Source organism: Engystomops pustulosus, chromosome 5, assembly GCF_040894005.1.
Source record: "Engystomops pustulosus chromosome 5, aEngPut4.maternal, whole genome shotgun sequence".
In the NCBI taxonomy this organism is placed as follows: Eukaryota; Metazoa; Chordata; class Amphibia; order Anura; family Leptodactylidae; genus Engystomops; species Engystomops pustulosus.
The window spans coordinates 28,456,415-28,483,534 of record NC_092415.1 but is presented as its reverse complement, the minus strand read 5'-3'; the positions used below and the strand labels follow the sequence as shown (position 1 = coordinate 28,483,534).

The window sequence follows — 27,120 nt, the reverse complement described above, 5'->3', positions numbered from 1 at the left end:
CAGATCTCCAGCGGGAACTGCAGACCACGCGGCACGAACAACAGGCGCCATAGCGCGAACCAACTTCTGCCGCGTGGTCTGCAGTTCCCGCTGGAGATCTGCTGTCTCCGGTAGCGGGGACCTATGTAAGTAGGGTCCGCTGCCCTCCTCCACCTGAACGGACCCCCTTCCCCATCTCCCTGGGGAGACCGCTCACCTCTTGCCGGGTCTGTGGAGAGTCTGCTCGGTTTTCACACCACGCCCCCGGACCTCCTCCACGCCCCCGGACCCTGCGCCTTTTTAGTAATGCGCCCTATAGTCCGGTGCGCCTTATCACCCAGAAAATACGATACCTTGTTATTGCCTATTGGAGGTAGTAAATATTTGTACCGTACCTTCCTTGGGGGTTCCAACACTCCCTCCAAGTCCAAGTATTGACAGATTCTTCTTCCGTGGTTGGATCATCATAGCCGATTCTTTTCCACGTTCCCAATGTGGGATTTTCACAGCTTCTAGTGACACGTTCTGTAGACCATCGTCACGTAAGGCTTTATACATGTATTTTATAGCATTGTTCAGGTTGTCCGAGCCACTGATTCGGTTTCCAATGGTGTCTACAAAGAGGGCTAACCTCTCATAGGATCTGTTCTGTGCTCTCCCATATACAGCAAGGTCGATGATAGATTTAGCTACATCTCTATATCCAGCGACCTCCTGCTTTATTAGTTCTAGTTTCCGGGAACTGACTCTATGGTGATCGCTGACCTCTACACTTATACATAGAATATAGAGTGCTAGCACACTTGTCAATCGGGGAGGCTTCATTGTACTTTTTTCTTAGGAAACGTTCCTATGGAATGAAGAAGAACAAGCAGAATTTGCTAAATTAGTCCCTACATTTGAATTTAGAATTTAGGAATATAAAAATTATAATAATAATCTTTATTTATACAGCGCCATCAAATTCTGCAGCGCTTTACAAATCACAGGGGACACATACAAAAATATTACAAACAGTCATGTGGAACAATAATAAATAGTGATGGATTTTAAAAATGTTTTACACCAAATTATCAGAATTATTATTAAAGGAGAAGTCTGCTAGTAAGAACACTGATGGTTGTGCACCATCTATGTGCAAACCATGGAGCCATTACTGGTAGATGTTGCAGCCACATCATGGCCAGAACGTATATCCTTTGTACAACAAGGCTATCGGAAGTAATTGCAAAAAGCTTTTATGTTTTAGTCGGACTTCCATCCAGGTTTCAGTAGGCCCCTGGGTGACAGAGCCTCAGTGGGCCCCTTTGCAGTGAACTCACATGGCGGCATTAAAATTTCAGATAAAACAGTCTCCTGTTCCCTAAAATATTTTTACCAAATAGCCCGCTCATAGTTATTTTGAATAAATCCCCCCTCACCTCCTATAATACAGCCCTCCTCACCCCCTTGGATTCCTTATGTACAGCCTTACGTGGGCCCCCCAGGAGCCCTAGGCCCAGGCACTTGCCTGGTATGTCCAGTGCTGGTGCCGGCACTGCTTCCATCAGTACAAACATCAAAGGAACCAGTTTGGGCTCTTCCTGAGCTGTTGTCAGAGCTGAAAATGGCTCAGGGAGTGTCGAAACTTGTTCTTTTTATGTTTATAATGATGGAACTTGGAATAATGTATAATAAATCACGGTACTATGAGTGCCAGGATGGTCATTATAAAGGTTGCAACTCAACTCAACGAGGTGAAACAAGACTGAATGCCGACCCATGACCGTCTAACATTACCCAAGCATGATGGCATAAAAGCTACAGATTGTTGAAATATTCAAGTTTTTAGGCTGGTGACATGGCATGTAAGGTCATCCCTCTACACGGAAATAATGCAGAAAAATAAACCAAACTTTCTCAGAGTTTCTCCATTCGAGAAGAATTTCTAACGTGATTGAGAAATAACTTTATTCAAAAGTAAATAGAAGTTTTGGTTCATCTCCGGGAAAGAAGACTCTTCCTGACATCTCAGTTCAGGTCTGAAGAGAAGATACTATGTTAGAAAGAAACTCTTCACATCATTTTCTCCATGCACAGACATAAGGTAAGGCAGTGTACAGGTCTGTATATACATCAACGATAAGATCCCGAGCACTGACTATTATTAGCGCTGGCGTGCTGCAAATACTTCATCTAACTGGACGATTCTGTCTCTATCCAGTTATAAAAATGACTGCCATCACATTTACTGTTATTATTTCCCAATGGTATTCTTTCATAAATCTTTACGAAAATCACTCTTTAAGTTCCAAAAATTGCCACAGCCAGCAATTCGTAATGGACAATATGCCAGGCGTCTTCAATTGTATTATGGTTTTTTCTTTATTTAACATATGTTATGTCGCTTTCAAATTGCAGCATACTTGCTGTCGTTTTCCTTTATATTTTCCATAAAGAATAGGAGTATAGGCGGTCCCTGACTTAAAGGACACCCATCAGCTCAAAAAAAAAAAAAAAAAAAAGGAGTAGCTGCGAATACTAATGAAAAACTGTCTCTAGCCCACTTCCTTTTATCACATTGTCAAAATGATAGCTGTAGTGGAACATACCGAGCTCTGCCACACTGTGGCACTTAGTGGTCCGATTGCTTATTCATGAGGGGCTCGTCCAGGACCTCCCCTCTCTTGTGTTTCTCCGACCCTCCCACACTAGATGCCGGCGGTGCCTGTACCATGCGCCAGGCTTGATGCTGCAGTCACCGCCCCTGGACAGCTCAATAATTAATAAGCTGATCGCTGAAAGATATGGGCAATCGTGCGTCAGAGCTTATCGGTATGTTCCGCAGCAGCTATAATAGTGATAATAATAGCTTTATTTATATAGTGCACACAGATTACGCAGCGCTGCACTGAACTTGCCAGATGGGTCCCTGTTTCCTGGCTCACAAAAACATACCAGTATGTTTTGGAGTGTGGGAGGAAACCGGAGGACCCGGTGGAAACCCATGCAAACATGGAGAGAACATACAAACTCGGATTTTAACATTGGGATAAATGGAAGAAAGCTAAGGACAATTTTTTTTATTAGTATGAGCATTTACTCCTATTTTGAGCTGACAGGTATCCTATAAGGGCACCTGACTTAGGGTACATACACACGTCAGCACAATAGAGAGGAGAAGGGATGAGAGCTGCTCACACTCCCCTCTCCATAGAGGAGCACAGGGTTGGCACACATCCTATATCTTCCCGTGTACGGTTACAGTTTGGTGAGACGTGTGCTCACTGCACAGTAATGGGGCGACATGATCTTCAATATGTGGCCACTAATGGTCCAGCAATCATATTGTTATGCCCTCCGCTGCGGATAGGGGATAACATTGAAACTTGGGACAACCCTTTAATATGAGATTGATAGTGATATGACTGCAGACACCCCTGAGGATCAGCTCAGCGGGGTCCTATCCATAATATAGTAGTCCTATCCATAATATAGTAGTCCATAAAAGTTTATCGCAGTTACACTACATACAGAAAAGACTTTTGACCTGGAAAACCGCTTAATATTTAGGATCGTGGTCATGTATTTATCATGCTAGATACAGGACCATTTCTATGATCTAGATGCAGTATAGTTGGTCTCACACTGAATATTTCCTTCCCCAGATATTCTATAAACACTTCTATACCCAATAATAAATGCATATAAAAAGTTCTCATCTAGTTTGCAGGGATGATAGACACTACCTCAGTCCGGCATCTGTCGTCTTCTTCTATAACCAGGAAACTGATTCTTTGTAAACAAATTCAGTGGAAAGACAAATCTGCTGATCCTCACAAATTCTCCCCGTTAGATATTAAACAGACTTAGTGAAAGAAAACAAGGGAACCTGATAGACTGACCCGCATAGGATGGCGACGGTTGTGTCAACTATTTAATCAGTCAGATGAACACAAAACGGCTGCTACATCACCAGAGGAAGCAGCCGGCGGCCCACGCGTTTTACTGTACTGCAGACGCCATTTCTGAGGTAAAATTGTACTAGTTGCCCATGGAAACCAATCAGGGCTCAGCTTTCATTTGATAAACAGCTGTGGGAAAATGAAAGCTGAGCTCTGATTGAACAGTTCTGCTCTTTGATTCTGCATCTGACTTATGATAAATCTCCCCCAATAAGTGAATGTAGCATTGAGTTCAAATATCCCTGACATTCCTTTCATGTTCTTTAGAGAAAATAAATTTTTATTCAAATGACTGTTTCCAGTGTTGAAAGGTTTTTCCCATGAACACAAGTTAGGCCTTATCCACAGGATAGGGCCTAACTGCTGACCAGTGGGGGTCTCAATGATGAGAGCCCCACAGATCAAGGAAATGAGCAGTCTGATGGGGTCCCACGTACCTCCGCCTGACCCCTCGTCGTTCCGTGAGAGTAATGTAGCTGACGGAAATTGCTAAGCGCCTGTGGATAGGGCCTAACTTGTTTTAGTGGGAAAACCGCTTTAATGCCAAATAGATTTACAGCACCACCCCTTGGTGGAAGGACCCGTGTAATTTTTAAGAAAAATGGAGAAAGCTGGTTTCATCCAATTAGTGCACCGATAACCTAATTTGCATTTAGATATAAGTGGAGATTTATCATGCACTGGTGCTGGTGTACCGGGATTTGATGAAAGCTCCAACCCTCCGGTACCACATGATACTTCAAGAGGCCTCCTGATGTACCTCATGGGTAGTCACACCGGTGGCCATAACCAAAATGAAAATCATGTGAACGTTCAAGGTGAACGTACGCATAACCTAGGTAGTGCTTATGCACGGGGCAGGAGAGCTCTGCACCAGCTGTGTCCCCCCACCATGCCCTTCCATGACACTTAGCATGACCACTTCCTGCGTAAAGGAACAATAAACGCAGTGCTCAACGGTTCGCAACACTGGCGGCTTCTACGATACAGAGTCACAGAGTCACGGTACGGAGTCACGGAGTCATATCCTGTGCTTTCATCCTCTCATTTCCCTCCTCTCCCGCTCCCCTTTTAATCCAAGTAATAGGGGGGCGCTGTTCAAGTTTGGCTGTGGCCATGTTCACTGGAGTCTCAGGTCAGTCAGGATGATCTCAAGATTGGTTAGTGTCACTTTAAAATGATGGAGAATAAGGCTTATTTCATACAAGACTCCAAACATCATAGTTATATATGATGCTAGGAGTCCCTGCACTGCCATAATCATATTTTCTGTATGAAACTGTAGTCAAATGGCAATACAGGGGCTCCTAGCATCATATATTACTATGATGCCTGATGGTAGTGTTCTGTATGTGAAATATGGCCATCACATAGTCTGTGTTTTACGAATCTTGTACAAGATTGAAATCTACTTACAGTATGTTCTGACTGTAAACCACTGCCAAGTCTCCTCCTGTCTAAACCCCTCCAATTCTTTGCCACTTTTTGTAAAGGGATTGATCAAGGTTCGATAAACTTTCCTGCTTTCCTCCAAAAATAGCGCCCCATCTGACCATGGGTAGTACTTGGTATTGCAGCTAAGCTACATTTCTATACAGCTGAGCTGAGGTTCATGGCAAAAACCACTGTCAATTGCCGAAGAAAGTAGCCATATTTTTAAACCTGAGACAAATCTTTTAAGAAGAACTAAAAAGTAACACATTTTTTGTGTACATAGGGGCTTTTTATGCCGAAAAGTACATTTCCCTCATAGCAGTCAACAATGTCTGAAGTATGCCATGCTTTGCCCATGCCATGACAGTACCCGCATAGTGCTTTAGTGTGCCTTATTCTATCCACATAGTGACACATTGGGGAATATGTGTCTTTATTTCTGCTAATTTAATTGTCTAGTTTTTTTGTTGTTTTTGCAACTTTTCACTGCGAGTTTTGCTGTTGTTTTTCAAATACACATTGGTCTGCACCATGTACCTTATGCATCTTTATCCTCCAGATGTTCCACAAGACTTTTTACTTATGTATCACTTTTTTTTGCTTGTTAATGTGACTTTTTAAGGCGCAGTTCTGCACCGATTCCAGGGCAGGTGCAAAAGAAGAATTTTTTTTCATGGGTCCTGTTCTACCGTGTAAGTTGGAATTATTTCACATGCTATAAATGTTTAAAATTTTGCACATAAACCTGCTGGGCATTGAAAGTTTGGGCCGTTTTTTTTTTAATTCATAAATTTTTGCATTTACATTTTATTGAAATGTATTGGTTACTTCTAGGGGTAAGGTTAACAGATATGTTTTCAAATGCATCACAACAGTGGAGAAGAGAAGATTTGCCTAATCACTTTGATATGAACATGGTGTTAACAGTGCCTTAACAAACACATTTGTTCACACTACATTAGCGTGTATGTAAACATATTGTTAAAACTTGTAAACTCTGTGTTTACAGAGGCAAATTTCCTCTTATTAGCTGTTGTGATGAGTTTGAAAATACACTTGTTAACATTACGGGTGACCTCAGCCCGGTATGTCGTCATCTCCCTGGGGTGTGACTAGAGTGCTAAAAATTGCAGACAATGGCCGCAAATCCAAAATTTACAAAAGTGTCCACTCCTGCATGTAACCTCCCCCATGTGGATTTGGGACATTTGCATCAAAAAGTCTAAAAAAAAATGAAATTAGGAAAAACGAAAGATGTATCACAAGAAAAACAAGACATGATCATACATAAGGCGCAAAAAAGACCTTCCAAAATCATACACCAAAGAAAATAATAACTAGGATACATGTCCCCCTTTGAACCCACATGGTGCCAAATGATACCCAGAGAGTGCCATACAGTGCCAGATAGACTCGATTATAGGGACCTGGCTACTGTACCCATATAGAGTATCCAAGCCGGAGGAATATTAATCAAGACATGTCCTTACATACATTTAATAAAAAGCTCTTTTCATACACCCATTATCTGAGTTTCACATTATCCTAATCTGTGCCGCTTTGGACGCAGAGTTGCCGTAAGATCTTCTCTAAAATCTCACTAAACTCCAAATTCCTACTTGAGCCACTTTAATCTGCAGGTCTTGAGTCCATTTACTAATAATTTCAATGAAATCGAGAGGAAAAAAGAACAACAACACACAAAGCAAATCCTAAAAGCTCCATCATTGTACAAAGAATATTTATAATGCGATGCTGTTACTCTGTAATGTTCACTTTGTACCACTACAGCATTACTAAAAGGATCTCCCGACTGCCAGGTTTTTAAGTTAAAGGAAATCTACCGAATATACTCGAGTATAAGCCGAGGACCCTAATTTTACCGCAAAATACTGGGAAAACCTATTGACTCGAGTATAAGCCGAGGGTGGGAAATGCATTGGTCACAGCCTCCCCAGTATATAGCCATCCAGGCTCTGCCCCAGTGTATATAGCCAGCCAGCCCCTGCCCCAGTGTATATAGCCAGCCAGCCCCTGCCCCAGTGTATATAGCCTGCCAGCCCCTGCCCCAGTGTATATAGCCTGCCAGCCCCTGCCCCAGTGTATATAGCCTGCCAGACCCTGCCCCAGTGTATATAGCCTGCCAGACCCTGCCCCAGTGTATATAGCCTGCCAGACCCTGCCCCAGTGTATATAGCCTGCCAGACCCTGCCCCAGTGTATATAGCCTGCCAGACCCTGCCCCAGTGTATATAGCCTGCCGCCGCTGCCGGACAGATTGCACAGAAGATATACAGGGGTCACCGGAAAGGTGAGTTTAGATATATTTATTTTTTGACTCGAGTATAAGCCGAGTTTGGGTTTTTCAGCACATTTTTTGTGCTGAAAAACTAGGCTTATACTCGAGTATATAAGACCATCATACCATCAAACTCAAACATGATAAAGCAGGGATACTTACTCAAAGATCCAGGCACTGCGACTGTGATCTGGTGGGTGTTACCAGAGCCACTCTGTGCAGCAGTGTCATAGGCTATTACAAACCTCTCCCCTGTGCTCCATTAGCACTTCACCCTACCATCATGTGCTGAAACTTCCTATTCTGCAGTGAGATTACAGCAGACACAGAGAGGGGGGGGGGGGGGGGAGTGCGAGACAGCCTGTGAAGCTGAAGCAAGGATTCGCTCTGGTGACACCCCCCAGAGCCCTTGAAGATTATAAGCATAAATTTTAACAGTTGATGTGTGTCTGGATCTATGAGTAAGTGTCCCTGGTTTTTCATACTTAACTTTGATGATACTGTTCCTTTAAATCCAACCACAGCACTTAAAAGGTTAACAACAGAGATTGGTGCCAGCATTTATCATGGGTGTAAGGTGTTTGCTATATAATTCTGCTGACACCTGCCCAGTATGGAGAGGGCATGATCAGTGGGGTCCTAGGTAGCACCGATTAGTATGTTATTTTGTATGCTGTAAATCAAGGAGAACATCTGAATTTGGGCCAAGCCTTTTAACGATTCTGTGCAGTACTACTAGGACGCTCCTCGCTAAGCAGTTGATGCTTTTGGAGTCTTTAAAAAAAAAAAAAAAAAAATTTTGCAACTTGGACTTAAAAACTTTTCAGCAGGGAATTGTACCTAATGTGATTTGTGTATAGGCTGGGCCAGCAGAGCCGATCGCGAACAGTCGTCTCCGCATGGAGAAGCAAAGCGTTACAAAGTAACAGATACTTATTTCCATGATTACACCGAGCTGGAATGAGAAAAACGGCCGCGTAAAGCGTGAAATTAGAGCGCAGATTCACGGAGCACATTTATGTGAATTCCTAAACTGTGAGGACAAGGGATTACATTTTACACAACTGGAAAGTGATTACAACCCCGGGGTCTTATATAATGGGATACCCTCCCTATAACAGCGCACATTCTCCTCATATCACTTTACCTCAACAAGAATGTCGTAGTTGTGATTGCATTTTCTATCTGATACTATAGAGATTTAAGAGGCTTAGAGGGGTATATAAATATACACATATGGAACAGACGGTGGTCTTCCAGGGGAGCGGGGGCTCGTTGCTTTAATTCCCATCTGGGATTAAAAACACAAATATTGTTTTACGGAAAAGCAGATAGACAGTAAATATATTTCTGGTCCCGTTCACATTGGGGCACATTTACTTACCCCGTCAGCGGAGTTCACCGAATGCATTGTCCAACAATCATGCCCTGTGCCACGATTCACTAAGATCGTGCGCCTGATATCCGGCATGTGTCGCTTCACCGCTCAGGTCCGACAGAGTTCACCAACTTTTGGTGGAACATCTTAGGGCTAGGGCTTGCGCCACAATTTGAAAGTGAAATCCTGCGTTTAGTCCGAATCTGTCGGATTGTCAGCACGCCCCCTTCAATTTGTGTCCATCGCGTGGGCCAAAAACCCAGTGCAAACACCTGTTAAACACCTGTCCAAGCCGTCGAATCTCCGAAAAAGTGGAACAATCTGACAAAAGTGCGCTTTGCCACCCTTAGTAAATGACCCCCGTTATGTTATCCATCAGGAAAGATACAGAAGGGATTTATTTTATTTTTGTATCTATAAAAAAAATAACGGCAATGTTAAACAAACTAAGAAAAAAGAATAAGTCAGATGTTTCTGAACCTTAAAGTCCATTGGGATGACGTACAAGTCCCGAGATAATGGGGCAGATTTACTTACCCGGTCCATTCGCGATCCAGCGGTGCGTTCTCTGCGGTGGATTTGGGTCTTCCGGCGATTCACTAAGGCAGTTCCTCCTACGTCCACCAGGTGTCGCTGCTGCGCTGAATGCACTGGAGTTCACTAAGCCGGGCCGAGTGAAGGTAAGCGTGTGTCCAGCGACACTTTTTTTTTAAAAAAATGCAGCGGTTTTTCTGAATCTGTTGGGTTTTCGTTCGGCCAAGCCCCTCGATTTCTGTCGCGTGCATGCCGGCGCCGATGCGTCACAATCCGATCGCGTGCGCCAAAAACACATCGTCGGGAAAACGCAAATCGGGCCCTTAGTAAATGACCCCCAATGTCTGCCAGAGGTCGGAGTCTCCTGATCTTTCGGGGGTTTCATCATACACTGGCCAACTCGTCTGACTAATATATTTTTTTTATAGGTTTTCCTTATGAATATGGACAGGGCTCAAAATACCCTTACTGAAAAAAGGGTACAAGCAGAAGTGTATTATCACATTATCTAGGGGCCCATCCATGGACACCCAAACCACCCACCAAATTTTACACTGAGAAGGACATTCACTCATGAAATCCTCACACATCATTTCTTGCTCTCAATGGGGCACATTTACTTACATTCCCGCTGTAGTTCACCAAAAGTGCATTGTCTGATATCCCACATGTGACGCTTCTGACAGAGTTCACCATCTTTTTAGTGGTGCATGTAAGCACCTGGGTTTGCGACACCATTTGAAAGTTAAATCCCGCGCTCAGTCCGAGTCAGTCGGATCATCCGACAGCACGCCCCCTAAATTGAGTCACATGGAAGCCAGCTGTGCCAAAAAAGATCCCATGCGTCAACATCCCAGCGCAGATCCCAGTACTTTTTAAATACCCGTTCAAGCCGTGTAATCCCGAAAAAGGTCCAACAAAAGTGAGCAGTGCGACCCTTAGTAAATGAGCACCAATATGTTGACAACAGCCCTTCAGGATCTTAGGAGTGGCCCTGCACACAAGAGCTTACATTCTCTGGTGTTTGCCGGATCACCAACGGGTGGAGGACAAAGGGTGGATTAGTAAAGGGAAAGTTGACATTTCATGCAGTTAGCAAGTGTGATAGGCTGCCTAAAAAGATGGGTTTTAAGAGCATGTTTGAAACTTTGGAAGTTGGGTATTAGTCTGGTTGTCCGGAAAAGGTCATTCCAGAGAATTGGTGCAGCTCGAGAGAAATCCTGGAGGTGTACATGAGAGGTTTGAATTCTGGTAGAGATTATTCTAAGATCACTGGCAGATCAAAGAGCACTGGTTAGGCGATATACTGAGATGAGTGAGAAGAGAGATATGGAGGTGCAGCATAATGCAGGGCTTTGTGGATGGGTCATTATTTTACACTGAATTCGGAAGGAGACGGACAACCAGTGTAGTGACTGGCACAGACTGGAGGCATCAGTGTAGCGTTTGGTCTGAAAGACAAGCCTGGCCGCTGCATTAGGAATACATTGGAGAGGAGAGAGTCTAGTGAGTGGAAAAACGACTAGTATGGAGTTATTTGATATGTATATGCTGTATGTACATGATGTGTATATGCTTTATGCGCATATACATGATGTGTATATACTGTATGTGCGTATACATGGTGTGTATAAACTGTATGTGCGTATACATTATGGGTCTATACTTTATGTACGTATACATGATGTGTCTATACTTTATGTGTATATACTGTATGTGCGTATACATGTATATACTGTATGTGCTTATACATGATGTGTGTATACTGTATGTGCATATACATGTGTATACTGTATGTGCGTATACGTGTGCGTACGTGTGTATACTGTATGTGCGCATACATGATGTGCTTATACTGTATGTGCGCATACATGATGTGCTTATACTGTATGCGCGTATACATGATGTGCTTATACTGTATGCGCGTATACATGTGTATATACTGTATGTGCATATACATGATGTGTATATACTGTATGTGTATGTATTTGACACCACACATGCATGCGCTGTATGTACATGTATATAATGTGTATAACTGTATGTATGTATAAATATGTGTAGGTTAATAAATATTTTTTATGTTTAAGGGGAAGGGGCGCTCCATGCAGAAGTCTATGGTGGTGCCCGGTCTCACCAACAGGATAACTCAATAGTTTATTGTTATCCGTGAATTTTCTATAATTCTATTTAAGGGCAAATTATCTTTATTAAAGAAATTTAGAAGGATTTGTGATAAGTAAAAAGACATTACCCAAGACATCCAGCAGATTATTCCTTTAACTAGGACTGACACTACTTATAATGGCTGTAAAATGTTCCATTTAGCGTTCAGATTTCCCAGGATATGAAGAATGACATTAGCGCACAGTTAGTGCTGTGACACCGCAGTGAGAAGGTTACATAGCTGGCGGATCAGGGGATCACAGTATTATGTACACACACTTGAAGCCGTCTCACAATGAATGTCATTATTATCCATTATTCCCCATATAATGTAATAAATGTGACATTGAAGCGACGAAATTGTGTTTTTTCACATACGACCTCCATTTACTGTAAGCAGCCTTCGACAGGACGGAAAATTGCTTCCTTTTTCTAGGCTCATGATGTTCGCTGCCATTCTGATTACTTCCACTATGGGAAAACCCAGCAGAAAAATAATCGGAGTGATAATAAAAGCAGAATGTGCCAATGATTACTGAATAATAGAGTAAAATGACTAATAGAAAGAGTCACAATTATGATTTATACCGCCGCAACGTGGGGAACGTAACTGAAAAGTGCTGAGCCCATGGCGACACGAAGAAGAGCTAAAACCGTACACGCACATTGACAAAAATAATACCGCACCAAGGAGGAGTTGTTGGACTTGAGTGAAACTTTCTATGAACAATTTTAAAGGGGTTGTATAAAGTTTGATGGTTATCCCCTATTTACAGGACAAGGGCCAAAAATCTAAAGGATGGAGCTCCAACTACTGGGACCCCGATCACAAGGAGATCCTGTCATCCTGTTCAATACTATGAGAGCGTCAGAAATCACAGAGCAAGGGTATCGCCAGTACTCTCATTCACTCTATGGTAGAATGCTTAGCACAGCAATTTCTGATACTCCCGCGATACTAAACTGGACACATTGGATGCCGATCCATCCATTATTAAAGGAACCTGTCATCAGCACACACATTTTCACATCTGGTCTGGGTGAGCATACATACATGTGAATTAGGTCTTTGTTTGCCGAAGTTGGAGCCTCAGCTAGTCCTAGAAATGCTAAAATGGGGATAAGTTGGTGATAAGACATTTGCTGTAAGTTGGGGAGCGTTACGTTGAGCTGAAAAGTCAGTGAGAGACAAGATGTGTGGCCTAAGGATGTCCTGCACATATATTGAAGCTGTAAGTGCCCTTCATATCACTACTAAGAGTGACTGATAGTCCTAGGTCCACAGTTCACCACACAAGCAGGAGGTAGTGGGGCTCATTTACTAAGGGTTACGCGCGCACTTTTCGGGGCTAAAACGGCTTGCACAGGTATTTAAGAAGTGTCTGAGCTGGGATTATGTTGCACGCGACCCTTTATGTGGTGCAGCTGCGCTGCCTCCGTGCGTCATGAGGGGGGCGTACCTGTGCAAGCAGTTTGCACTGAATAAAACGTGCAAAGTCCGACAGAAAACCATGACACACCTCTTAGTAAATGTGGGGTCAATGTCTAAATTTTTAAAGTCTTAAAAACGGATGCATTGTTTCTTTGTCAATTTTTAAATGTCTACGTTGCAGTATACGCCTGACGGCTGCAAAAGACGTGGCGTGAGCCCAGCAGCACTCAGATGGGCGTGACCATTGCACACGTGTGTCCTCCATGTTCGGTGCATATTGCATCCGCAAAAGACTTTTGCCCTGTCCAGTTGTTTGCCTACCAACATTTTGGGGAAAAACTGACCACGTTTGCATAACCCGAGGCGCCGCCCTCCGTTGTTGTTTTTTGTTTTTCTCTATACACGTACGTATGTCATCCATTTTGCGTCCATTTTTTGGGGGGATCCATTGACTATGGAGGTCCGTGGTCCGCATGTGAGAAAAAAAAAAATGCTGCAATTTTTTTCTCCCTGTCAATGGTTAAAAACACCGGACGCCTGAAAAGATCCATAGGAAGCAATGATAGCAATGAAAAAACGGATAGCACACAGACCTCAAAAACATGTCTGAATGATTTTATCTCCTAAGATAACAAAGGATGGGAGAAATCATGGATAAATGTACATATGAGGGTGTTTGTTGGGTGCAATACGGACGCAGTATTTGGGAAAGCTTTTGCAATGATTCGAGCAGGGAACAAAAAATTCCGCTATCATTTTGCGATATTTTGTGTGTTTCATAAGATAGTGACTGACAGTCAGAGCATTTGTGCTGGATCGGCAGGAGGGGGGGGGGGGGGGTGCTGGGCTTTTTAGTAATTGTATGACATTTGCAGTTCTTATTTTCCAACAACCCCTTTAACCTTGATCTATATGTGCAACAATGGGAACAATTTCCCTCCCAGACAATTATTCTCACATTTGCCAATATCAACTCTATGCATTGCCTAATATGCTAATTCTCAGCCAACATGTCTGTGAAAGATACGAGAAAAATGTTCTGTTTGTAATAAAGGTCTTCAGCATTTAGAAATTCTGGCAGAACTGATGTAACACTGAGATTTCTGACCAGCATCAGTTTTAGAAAAATCCTTATATTACTTAAAGGAAACTTACGATTTGATGCATTATGAAGCAAACATACCTTGAGAATGCTGTAGCTACACTGGTGCAGTTTAAATCACTGAGCTGAGTGGTTTTGCTGAAAAAACAATTATAACATTCAGGACCTTGGGAAAGCTGGGTCAGGCTGGCTGCCTAGATCAACACATTAGACACTGAGCTTGTAATTAAAATGGAGGTTAGTCAAGACATGGCTAATCAACCTGAGCTGGATCACTCGCACACAGCAGATGGGGGATGGTGCAGCAATTGATTATTCTGCCTTCAGGCATAACCCAGGGATTACATGATTCTCTCCTGCAGAGAACTCAAGTGCTCGGAGAAGCGCTGAACCAGCCATAGAAGGGGCGGAGCTTCATTATCATAATGTTAAATCTGTTTTATCAGCAAAACTACTCAGGGATTAACCAAGATATGATCCTGCATCAGTGTAGCTACAGCATTCTCAATGTATGTTTGCTTCATAATGCATCAAATCAAATGCTAGGTTTCCTTTACACAGCTAAAAGTATGAATAATGCAGAGCCGTTTCTGGTACCAACTTGAGAGGCCCTGTGTCTTATAAAAGAAAAAAAAAACAGCGCCTTTATACTAATTTTATGATATCCCTTTTAAGGCTGTGTTTAACTAAGAAAAATAATTGAAAAAAGTAAAAATTTACTGAATCCTACCTCACTGATCGCTGACTCACATAGATCTCCGATTCCTGCTTTCTCTGAAAACATAACTATTGCTTCTAAGCCAATCAGTGGCTGAGGTAAGTCATCACCGTGACCAGTGATTGGCTGACTGGTAATTTCCTTTGTGTCCATGAATGACCATGAAGTGGAGATCAGTGGATCAAGAATGGCAGGATATTGGTGAGGCGATTTTTACCATTTTTATAGAACTCTAGGCCAGTTTTTTTTTAGTAATTTTTATCAACTGGCAAACTAATTCAACAAGTTATGGAACTCTTTTTATCGATTTATTTTTTTTATTTACAGTACAGGCAGTCCTTGGGTTACATAGAAGAAAGGTTACTTAGGTTTGTACTTCAGCTGAATTTGTATATAAGTCGAAACTTCTATTCTTTATAAGTGAAAACCAAAAAAAAACTTTTTTATGTACTAGTGACACTTGGATTTTAAACATTTTGTGCTGTCTTGAGACCAAGCATTATCAATGAAGCTCCATTACAGACACCTTACAGCTGATCAGTGCAGTTTGGGACTAAAGTAAAGTATCCAGAGATTTCACCAGAGGTCACAGGGGGCAGAGGGGTCTGTCTGTAGCTAGGGGTCGTCTGTAAGTCGGGTGTCCTTAAGTCAGGGACCGCCTATACTTGGATTTTTCTCAACAGGTCTTAAAGAGGACCTGTTACCAGATTTGGACCACCCTGAGTAACAATGCAGCCTCCATGGAGGATGGAGAGGAGTAGAAGTCCATGGAGGCTGCTGAGACTTCATGTGGTCAGTTACATGCATGGGGTTCAGTTTGCTATTGTTAAAACTAAATGGGGGGCTAAATTGTTTCCCCCCATTTCTGTCCCTATCATATGTGTTTTTGTAATGTGTGCATTGTCACTTCAATAAAATACATGGTTTATTTTATTCATCCTTTGATGGGTTTTTTTCTGGCTCTCTTTTGGGTTGTGCTATTGTTAAGAGGCTAAAGGACCAGAGATGATGGCCCCCTTGTCACATGACATGAACTGTGACCAGTAAGGTGGCATAAGGCACGAGGAGTATTAGATGGAAAGGGGCCAGTCGAGCAGGACACGCCCCCCCCCCCCCCTGATGCCAGGTAATATAAGATAAAAGGTCCTCTATCCGTCAGGATCCATCTAGTGAGTCTGATCAACTCACCCAAGGGATAACACAGGGAGATCTCAGGTGATAACCATTGCAGGATCCAGGCAGGATCTACCGTTGCTAAGTGGGTGTAAGTTGTTATCTAATTATGTGGCTGTATTGTAAACTGGAGTTTGATTGGAGAGGTGCTACCACCTGACCAGGAACATAAAACCCCTGGGCAGGGAGAAGCACAAGGTCTTTTACCATCAGCTCTCTTAAAGAGCATATCCTCTAGACCCCATGGTCTGTCTACAGAGACAAAGTGAACAGAGAGACAGTGTTTAGTACACCTTCAGTGCTGACACTTAACCTAATCCCAGGACCAGAGTCAGGAGACTCTAATCCAGAGCTGCAGCTTCCACAGCTTGGAGACAACTATCCCATCTACTACCAGGCTGGTGAACTATTCCTGAGGACCCTCTCGACGATCACTCTAGTACCAGAATCTGCTGTTAACCGTTTAGGCCCGTTGCCTGCTACCTGTTGTTCAATAAAGAACTGTAAGTTGATTTGCACAACGTTGTCTCCGTCTGATCCCTGGATACAGCTGTCTACCACCATGGGCTCCCCATCCATTAACCAGAGACCCTCACTGATTAGGCAGTAATACCTTATCCAGTGGATTGGAGATAATTTCTGAAGTTGGGACTATCCCTTATCATCAAAGTTAAGCATGAAATACCAGGGACACTTACTCATAGTTACATCATCTTTTAAAATTATGCTAATGCATCTGAAGGGCTCTGGGGGGTGTTACCAGAGCCCCTCCATTTCCCCTTCCTTCTTCCCGCTGTAATCTCACATCAGAAGAAAAAGTTGAACACATGGGGGCAGATTTACTTAACCGATCCAGCAGCGCGTTCTCCGACGCGGATTCGGGTTCTGCCGGGATTCACTAAGGTCGTGCGTCTGATGTCCACCAGGTGTCGCTGCTGCACTGAAGTCCGCTGGAGTTCACCTGCTTCGTTCTGGTGTATTTGAGTGCTATTATTGCAGCACAATTTTTAAAATTCCAAGTTTTTCCCGAATCAGTCGGGTTTTCTGATGGCCACGCCCCCCGATTTCTGTTGCGTGAAAGCGGGCGCCGATGCGCCACAATCCGATCACATGCGCCAAAATCCCGGGGCAATTCGGTGCAAATTGGTAAAAATTCGGGAAACCCGGCAGAAAAACGCAATTCGGACACTTAGTAAATGTGCCCCATGGTGTGAAGAAGAAGTGCTGAGGGAGCAGGAAGGAAGGGGACACTGTGGAACAGCTCTGGTAACACACCTAAGACCCTTTCAGACTAACTACCATAATTTTCAAAGTTGATTTTAGATGGAAGGAGGCCATAAGAAGAGTATCACAGTCACTGTGCCCGGATCTATGAGTAAGTGTCTCTGATTTATCATGATGGATTTTGATGATAGATTTCCTTTAAGTCCTTAAAGGGAACCTACCACCACAAATCTACCTATAAAGGTAGATTGGGTGGTAGGTGGATCAATGGGACGTGAGGATAGCCCTTTTAAGGGCTAATCCTCACGTCCCTGCACTTTTTTGATAATTTTTATTAGATATATAGTCAAATTTACTTATGCGGCTACTGGGGCGTGGAGTAGCCGCATATGAGATTACACGAGGCGGCTACTCCACGCCCCGGTAGCCACTTTACCCCTCCTACTCACCCATCTGCGCATGCGCAAAAGAGCAGGCACGCACCTGTTTCGGAGCAGTGACCGCGCAGGCGCGGGCCTGCTCTTCTGCGCATGCGCAGACGGCAGGATCGCCGGACGAGGGAGCGCAGCTACGCGGAGGTGCGCGCCGAAGATGGGTGAGTAGGAGGGGTAAAGTGGCTACCGGGGCGTGGAGTAGCCGCCTGGTGTAATCTCATATGCGGCTACTCCACGCCCCAGTAGCCGCATAAGTAAATTTGAATAAATATCTAATAAAAATTATCAAAAAAGTGCAGGGACATGAGGATTAGCCCTTAAAAAGGCTATCCTCACGTCCTATTGATCCACCTACCACCCAATCTACCTTTATAGGTAGATTTGTGGTGGTAGGTTCCCTTTAAGGGTCCAACACCAAGAACCTACAATGATCCATTTATACATAAAATGGAACGGGGAGAAGAAACCACTCTCCACTGTAAAGCTGACATTTAGAGGAGCTCCACATCCGCTCTTATGTCAGTGAATTAGAGATATGATGCTGTCCAAGACTGTAACACTACACAACAGACAAAGCCGTCTACTTCTGCTCTATCCTGTATGCAAACCCCATTCTCCGGAGGATGCCAGAGCAGGTAACTGATGTAGGTTCTAGGTGTTGGACCGCCTACGATCACTTACCATTGAAAAATTAAGTCAGTCTCAGAAAACCCCAGACTCCATTTAGCCTTGTCACATAGAAGGTTATCCAGAGAGAAAAACTGTCACATATAAATACAGATCCAGCAGGAAACACCATGAAATGTCTCCAAAATAGGTTTTTAAAACATCTTTTAAGAATATTCAAAAATGGAAACAATGAAAGACAGAGTAGTACAAATGTTCTATGTGGTAAACCGGTGGGAGTGGTAGTCCTGTGTAATCTCTTCATTACTAAGCGTCTCCCATAAGAGATGTTTATTTTATTGTTTCCCACAGAAACTGGGTTAGAGTCCTTTACGTGGGAATTCAGCAGCTGTCAACCTCGGAGTCTGTGCTGCTAAGATATGAACTCGGAGCGAAGACTAAAATGACAAAATGTAATGTCGATGAAACAAAGACGGAGACGAGACCCAGAACTTTATTGGCAACGTGTGCCGCTGCTGCGAGGAGGGAGATAAAAGTCTGCAGGCACAGAATTCCCCAAAACACAAGGGGTTCTGGAACGGTAAAGAGGAGGGTTCTGGGAAAACAAGACACTTGGCAAGTGAGACATGACTGGGGGACGTCTGCTCTTCTGGATGAAGGAGGGGGGACGGGACCTACTTTGAGTCATGGTCCCAGTTGCTTCTCTGATTCACTGGCTTCTGCTGAGCAAAATGATGGCAGCGCGTGATCTTACAGAAGGAAATTACTTGTAGATGAGTAATGAAAAGAGCCACGTCTAGATATGGGAAGACGTATAACTAAATCTAAGAAGCCTCCAGCAAGACCAAACATTGTGAGACTACAACTCTCACTGCTCCCAGCAACAGGCAGTGAGAGTATACAGGCACTCCTCGGGTTACATACAAGATAGGGTCTGTAGGTTTGTTCTTAAATTGAATTTGTATGTAAGTCGGAACTGTATATTTTATCATTGTAATCCCAGCCAGAACTTTTTTGGTCTCTGTGACAATTGGATTTTAAAAATGTTGGGATGTCATAAGAACCCGGGTTAATAATAAAGCTTCATTACAGACGCCTGTGATATCTGTTACAGCTAATTATTGTAGCCTAATACTAAAGTACAGGAAATTACCAATATCCAGAGGTCCGTTTGTAACTAGGGGTCGTATGTAAGTCGAGTGTTCTTAAGTAGGGGACCGCCTGTATTAGAAAACTGTATAACTTTTCATTATGCAAACCATATCAATTATTTGCTGAAATCGGAACACCCCTTTAAGTGCCTGATCACTGGATGTCCCACCAACGAGATCCCAATATGTAGTTAATTAGAGAAGGTCACTCATCACTTTACCCTTTGGATGCGAGGTGGGTGCCTGTATAGCGTAGCATTAAAAGTAGTTAGTTTGTGCAATTTTATTCACATTACTGCTGTTGATATAAGTAAGTAGAGGTTGTCCACTGTAGAAAATGGCCATTCTGACCACCAATAAGAACCTCTATCAATCACTAGGACAGGGATATGGTGGACCAATAAGACTAGAGTGTGTCACGCATGCCCTTTGTTAAAAAAAATTTTTTAATGGGGTGTTTCAGACTGGACGGATTTAATGGAAGATGGATTCTCAAAAAAGGTCAACATTCTGGCACTGGAACTACACAGAGCGAGAAGCAGAAGACTTATTCCGATATATAGAACAGTCAAGAAAACTGTAACTTTGCTCTATTTTGAGCCTGGAGCCGCCATTCGGTGCAGTTTCTGGATGTTGGACCCAAACAGACTTAATAATGATGATCCACCTGTGCTTAGGACTTTAGCATCAAAACCGTTTCCATTAATGAAAACCCCCTCTAAGAAGTTATCACGAGTAAACACAACCCCACCCTTTGGCACAATAAGTAACCTGAGCGATATGTAGGACATCAATAGTCTTATCCTTAGAGGTCGCTTTCCCAGTTCCTTACAAAAATGTATTCAATGATCTCCATCACTTACCAGCCCCTAGGTTATACGCAGAAGCACTGCTATCATTTGTAAGGAAACTCGCTGAATCTACACTGAAAGGTCAGATACAGACTATATAAGAGTGTGGGGGAAGGGGTAGTGGCTACGCCTTGGACACTTGTCTGCCCAGGTACCCACTTGACAAAAAATAACAGCAAAATCCTTGAAAAGAAAAAGAAAATTCTTGACCTGCTCTACAATCCTGAAGAATTATGCAACTGTAAAATAACTTTCACCGTATGTGAATGTACACTAAAGAATCTCATCTTTTAAATTGCATCAGGCTTGTGGTTCTGTGGGCTACAGAACCTGAAAACAGACAAGGCAGGAATTGGCCTTTTATCAGCAGCTTTCATTCCCAACACTGACTTAATCTGCCCACATCTCCTGTTCTGTAGCTCAAAGAACCACAAACCTGATGCAGTTTGAAAGATAAAATTATCTTCTTAAGACCGGCTGAACACATTTTTTGCTTCTGCATATTTCCTACCTGTCCACCGAGCTGTTTTTGACCAGCACATACTGAGTATGTGTGTAGCCAAGCTTAAAGTGATACCAGAACCATATTTCTAGTTGCTATAGAACTTAAAAGACATCTACCACCAGGATGAAGGATTGTAAACCAAGCACACTGACATAGTTCCGTGTGCCCCCTCTGCCAGGATAAGCTTCTTCTGCCCAGGTTTTTACAAAATAGGGTTTTTAAAATATGCTAATGAGCCTCGGGAGCCTAGAGCCCTTCAGGGAGCATAAAATTAAAGCCTTTTTTTCTTTAAAACAAGGGCATAGGAATCTTAAAATAGAGCAGATCCTGCCAGAGGGGGCACACCCCAGTATGTCAGTGTACTTGGTTTACAATCCTTCATCCTGGTGGTAGATGTCCTTTAAGAAGTAGGTATCTAAAGTGATGATCCCCTTGCAGCTTCTTAGCCTTAGTATTTTGCTCATTTTGATAGGACTCTAGTGGTAAATGGGTGAGATTTCATAGGGGGTTCTAGAAAGGAAATATCATGACCTACCTTGTGGTGCTGCTGGTTTAGTGGGGTGAAAGTAGGTAACCCGATTCATACCACCACAGTATGGTATATCGTAGTATGGAAGGGGGAATATGGAGAGAGCTCAGGAACAGGCCTGGTGTCAGCTGTTAACTAGAGAAAAAAGGATTCAGCTCACCACTCTTCATGCTTGTCTTGTGATTTCTGCCGATGCACGGACGTGCTGTGCGGGGACCAGAGTATATGCAACCAGAGGAAAGAAAGTTTGTCCGGCGTCCAGGCAAGAAAAAAGTTTTATAGTAGATCGTTAAAATTTCCACTTTATTTGTCAAAAAGTAATTTAAAAACAGTAGAGACGTCTCATAACAAAAAGAAATCTCATGAGTTTCGGACTATGTATAGTCCTTAGTCGTAGCCTTTTCATATGCTATCAACACAACGTATTTAAGCATTGCCGGCAAACCGGAAGACAGTTCACATTTACGCATCACCCCCATAAAAAAGGATTCCGCCCCAAAAGGGGAGGAGACTGGACCAAAACACTAAAATCACGGGAGGCATACTGGATACTAACATTAAAAACACGATTTCCTCTAGGCTTCAATTATAGGAATGATCTGTTATATATATATTAGAATGTTACTTACCGTGTAAAATTTCTCCGTTTTTCGTTATGTGTCTAAACATCATGTGACCATGTGTGAACCCGCTTCCGGTTTGCCGGCAATGCTTAAATACGTTGTGTTGATAGCATATGAAAAGGCTACGACTAAGGACTATACATAGTCCGAAACGCGTCAGATTTCTTTTTGTTATGAGACGTCTCTACTGTTTTTAAATTACTTTTTGACAAATAAAGTGGAAATTTTAACGATCTACTATAAAACTTTTTTCTTGCCTGGACGCCGGACAAACTTTCTTTCCTCTGGTCAGCTGTTAACTACCAAACAGTGCCACCAGGGGGCGCCAACCATCAATTGCCATAACAGCCGGGAGTCTCGTAGAGACTCCTACACCGGTCATGAAGCCTGATCTCTAACAGTTTGCCGAAGTGAACATCTCAGTTCTGCAGCTTCTGTCATGCCCCATCATGTCCACCTTCAGCTTTTAGTTTTGTGTTATGAACTTCTAGTAAAAGTGGCAGAAACACAGATTACACCCTACTGCCAAGTGATTATGCATCGCTCTCTAATTTTGAACTCTCAGCCAAAGGGCAGGAAATTTTAAGCTTTTCCCAAAGGTTGCGGTGTAACTCTGAATTAGGGACATTGGTTTCCTCAAAATATCAACCTTTCACTTAGGATGAATATCATACCCCCAACGTGAGTCTCATAGTATAACGTTTCAGAAGGTCACGGTGTATTCTCGTCTATGACAATATGTCACTGCACTGGGACAACATGTGATTTAGGCCGGGGGTACACAGCAGCAGTGACGGGAACTCCAGTCACACCACCCCGGATTGTCAGGTCACCCTACGACACCTTAAATAATGTGAGAGAATAAGGTCACATCAGAGAACAACATGAAGTAAAAAGCTGCATGCAATCTCATATATCCCGGAATTTTATTTTTAGTTGACCCATAGAATATCTAACTGGCAGGGTCCAACAATGGCACCAGTTCAGATAAGGTCACATTGCAGCTACAGGTGCCGCTACCTCTGCACAGGTCAGTGATGTCACATTCATTCATCACAAGACCCAATGAAATGAACAGCAATTTCCAAAAAACTTATAAGGGCACATTTATCAAAAACAGGGCATTCTGTACTATGTGCCGTTTGCCTGTGTAGTGTGAAGGGGGCGCAAGATTCAGGATTTCTGGAGCACGTTCTTTTGGTGCAACATTTTGGTGCACCTTTAATATGGGGCGTGCAACACAAATTTTCTCGGACTCTGCATTATACATGTGTCACATGGTCCGACTGTGCACTGGAACGCCCATGTATGGGCAGAAATTTGTGTCCCGTCAGGCGTCCGACAGAAAACTGGTGCAAGGTCCTTATTAAATGTGCCCCATAGACTTTTCTTTTGGTCTAGCCTCCACCACTTTGGAGAGCCATAAAAATGTCAAAATTGCTATAGTTTTTTTGTCGCTGTTTCCAATAATGGGAAACCACGTCTCCTTTCGAAGCGGAGGCGGAAAATCAAAGGGGGCATTTACTATGGGGTTTCATGGGCCATTTTTGTTGCTCTCCTACTGCCTATTCTCATTTCCGTCTCGTTTATTAGTGGCCAGAATCAGAAAAATATAGAATTAGACTTACCGGTAATTCAGTTTCCATCTAGTCCTCCATGACGGCCCACTTGGAGGATGCCCCTTGACCTCTGTAGGGACAGGAAGCAGAGAGGTTAAAAGCCTCCCACCCGCATCCTCCCGCCAGTGTCTACCAAATAACTACACCGGTGGAAGGTACAACAAAATTTTATTTTGTATGTTAAACATTCACATACATACAGAAAAAGTCAGGGAGGGAATATATATAGGCCGTCATGGAGGACTAGATGGAAACTGAATTACCGGTAAGTCTAATTCTATATTTCCAATACGTCCCCCATGACGGCCCACTTGGAGATCTACCAGATAAGTAGGAATTTCTAGGGTGGGATACCGCTTGTAGAACTTTCCTGCCAAAAGAAAGATCTTGAGAACAAGGTAAATCCAGTCTGTAATGTTTTATGAAGGTGGATGATGAGGCCCAGGTAGCGGCCTTGCAAATCTGCTCTAATGATGCACCTCTTTTTTCAGCCCAGGAAGTGGACATAGCCCTGGTGGAATGGGCTTTTAGGTCCGTTGGAATCTCCTTCCCTTGTTGCGTATAACATGTGGAGATAGCTAACTTTAGCCATCTTGCTATTGATGTTTTCGAGGCTTTTCTCCCTTTGTTTTTTCCCTGGAATTGAATAAACAAGTTATTGTCTAAACGCCAGGGCTCTGTAGCCTTTAGATAAGCTAGTACAATTCTTCTTACGTCTAGAAGGTGCCACGAAGCTTCCCTACTAGTGGAGGGTTTTTCGCAAAAGGATGGTAGTGTGATTTCTTGAGTTCTGTGAAATCTGGATGTCACCTTGGGAATGAAGCCTGGATCTAAAGTAAGAGTTATACGATCAGACAAAACTCGCATATAAGGCTCTTTGATAGCCTGAATTTCACCCAATCTTCTAGCTGTAGTGACAGCGACAAGAAGGGTAGTTTTTAACGTTAAGTTCTTTATGTTGGCGCTATCCAGAGGTTCAAATGGTGGTCTGGAAAGTGCGTCTAGGACCAGTTTTAGGTCCCATGTAGGAACTCTCCTGAGAATCTGGGGTCTGATTCTGGAGGAGGCTAGGATAAATCTTTTGACCCACCTGTGCTCCGCCAGTGGACGATCGCAGAAGGCGCCAAGGGCCGAGACCTGGACCTTTAAGGTGCTAGTAGAAAGGCCCTGTTCCAGGCCTTTTTGTAGAAAGTCCAAAATCTGTAAGATATTGGGGTTAGATTGAGATGGAGGATTATCTCCACAAAATGTTACAAATTTTTTCCAGATTTTGTGATAAATTGCGAACGTAACCTTCTTCCTACTTGCCTTAAGAGTGGTTACTACAGCCATGGAAAGACCCCGCGATGTCAGGAATTCGGACTCAGGATCCAAGCTGTTAGCTGAAGCCGTCCCGGGTCGGGATGTAGAATCGGTCCCTGGTGTAACAGGTCTCTCCGCGAAGGTAGTATCACTGGTTGCTGCTGGGTCAGAGATGTCAACAGGGGGTACCAGTTCTTCTTTGGCCAATTTGGACAGATCAGTATCACCCTTGCCTGGTCCGTAAGGATTTTTCTGAGGACCCTTGCAACTAAGGGAATAGGGGGAAAGGCATAGGAAAGAGGTTCGACCCATTGATGGCTGAAAGCATCCAGTCGATCCTTCGGTGCTCCCGCCTCCAGAGTGTAGTATCGATGTCATACCGTATTCTTCTTTGTGGCGAAGAGATCGATTTGAGGAATTCCCCACAGACTTGTCAAATGGATGAAGACTTCTGGATTGATGCTCCATTCGTTGGGAGAAATTTGTTCCCTGCTGAGGTAGTCTGCCTCTTTGTTTAGAATTCCTCTCAGGTGAGTTGCGGAGAGGGAGAGCACGTTCTCCTCTGCCCAGGAGAAGATCGTATGTGTTAAGGTGGAAAGAGTTGTCGATCTTGTCCCCCCCTGTCTTCTTAAGTAAGACACCGCTGTGGTGTTGTCTGATAAAATGTGTACATGGTGGTTCTTCAGGAGAGGTGTATTTAGCCTTAGGGCTTCCCAGATGGCCCGTAGCTCTCGATAATTTGATGGCTTCCGGGATTGGGAAGGCGTCCATAGACCTTGGGCGTAATGGGAAGGGAAGACCGCTCCCCAGCCCACACTGCTTGCGTCGGTCGTAATTGTGAGACGCGGAAGGCAGTGCCAGTGGACCCCGTTCTCCAGGTTCTTTCTCTGTAACCACCACTGTAAACTTCTTTTTACTGAGGATGGGATGATGACCTTCTTGTCCAAACCTGAGGGTCTTCGATCCCAACTGCTCAGAATCCAATTCTGTAGGATGCGAGAATGATTTTGACTCCAGGCCACTGATGGGAGACAGGCTGTAAGGAGTCCTAAGATCTTCATGGCTCCTCGGATTGATATAGAAATCTTCATTCTGAAGGAGTGAACGTGATGTCTCAGATCTTCCGCTTTTCCCTGGGGAAGAAAGGACATCAGGTGAGTGGAATCTAACATTACACCAAGGAATTTCTTGAGGGTGGAGGGAGAAAGATCTGACTTTTGGGTGTTTATTAACCATCCCAACTCTGAAAGCTTGTTTATCGTAAGATCTCTTGCTATAATGAGATCTGAACTGTCTTTCCCCACAATCAGCAGGTCGTCTAAATAAGGGATGATAGATACTCCCTGTAGTCTCAGAAAAGCAACCACCTCCACCATGATCTTTGTAAACACTCTTGGAGCTGATGAAATCCCAAAGGGAAGAGCCCGAAACTGAAAGTGTGGGACAGAACCCTCTGGAGAGAGGACAGAGAATCTTAAGAATCTTTGAGATGAAGGGTGAATTGGGACGTGATAATAGGCGTCTTGCAGATCTATTGTGCACATGCAGTAATCGGTGTAAATGATTTGGGTCGCAGATCTTACCGATTCCATGTGAAACCGTCTGTAAGTGATGAACTTGTTCAAGGCCTTTAAGTTTATTATCATCCGGTTTGACCCGTTTGGTTTTTTGACCAGGAAGAGGGGAGAATAGAAGCCCGTCTTTTCTTGATCTTGAGGGACCCGGGAGATCACTCCTGAGAGAATGAGAGATGAGACTTCCTGCCAGATGAGAGAATGGGTAGAGGAAGAGGTAGATGATAAGGGAGGCATAAATCTTGATGGTGGGGGGGTACTGAATTCTATCCTGTATCCTGAGTTGATAATATTCAGGACCCAAGGGTTTGAAGTAATACGAGACCATTGGTTGACAAACCCTATAAGACGCCCCCCCACTCTGGCGTCACTGTCTCTTCCCTCCGGAGTTGTCAGGGGAATTTGAGAATAGAAACCCCCGACCTCTGCCGCCTTTAGGGTAACTCCAGCGACCCTGTTTACCTTTGCCCCGAAAGGTCTCCTTGGTGTTCCTGAAGGGACGAAATGGAGGTTTCTTGGAAGG

General features: G+C 43.5%; 2 protein-coding genes across 2 annotated transcripts in view; both read right to left on the bottom strand.

Annotated features, from left to right (window-relative positions):
- Window positions 1-27,120, bottom strand: part of CPQ (carboxypeptidase Q) — a 281,871-nt gene that overhangs the window by 245,152 nt on the left and 9,599 nt on the right. Inside the window, exon 2 of the mRNA XM_072151470.1 lies at window positions 375-829. Coding sequence (XP_072007571.1) covers window positions 375-804 — 430 coding nt within the window. The 5' untranslated portion in view covers window positions 805-829. The remainder of the gene's footprint in view (window positions 1-374; window positions 830-27,120) is intronic.
- Window positions 23,766-26,942, bottom strand: LOC140132552 (uncharacterized). Its single transcript, XM_072151469.1, has 2 exons — window positions 24,812-26,942; window positions 23,766-24,551 (listed from the first exon to the last, which is right to left on the bottom strand). The coding sequence occupies exons 1-2, from the start codon at window positions 26,923-26,925 to the stop codon at window positions 24,464-24,466; spliced, it is 2,202 nt and encodes a 733-aa protein (XP_072007570.1). The 5' UTR covers window positions 26,926-26,942; the 3' UTR covers window positions 23,766-24,463.

Coding starts and splice junctions, on each gene's coding strand:
- LOC140132552 (XM_072151469.1), bottom strand. CDS start 26,925: ATGGTCTCGTATTACTTCAAACCCTTGGGTCCTGAATATTATCAACTC. Junction 24,552..24,811: donor CGTCCACTGGCGGAGCACAG/GTGGGTCAAAAG, acceptor CTCTTACTTTAG/ATCCAGGCTTCATTCCCAAG.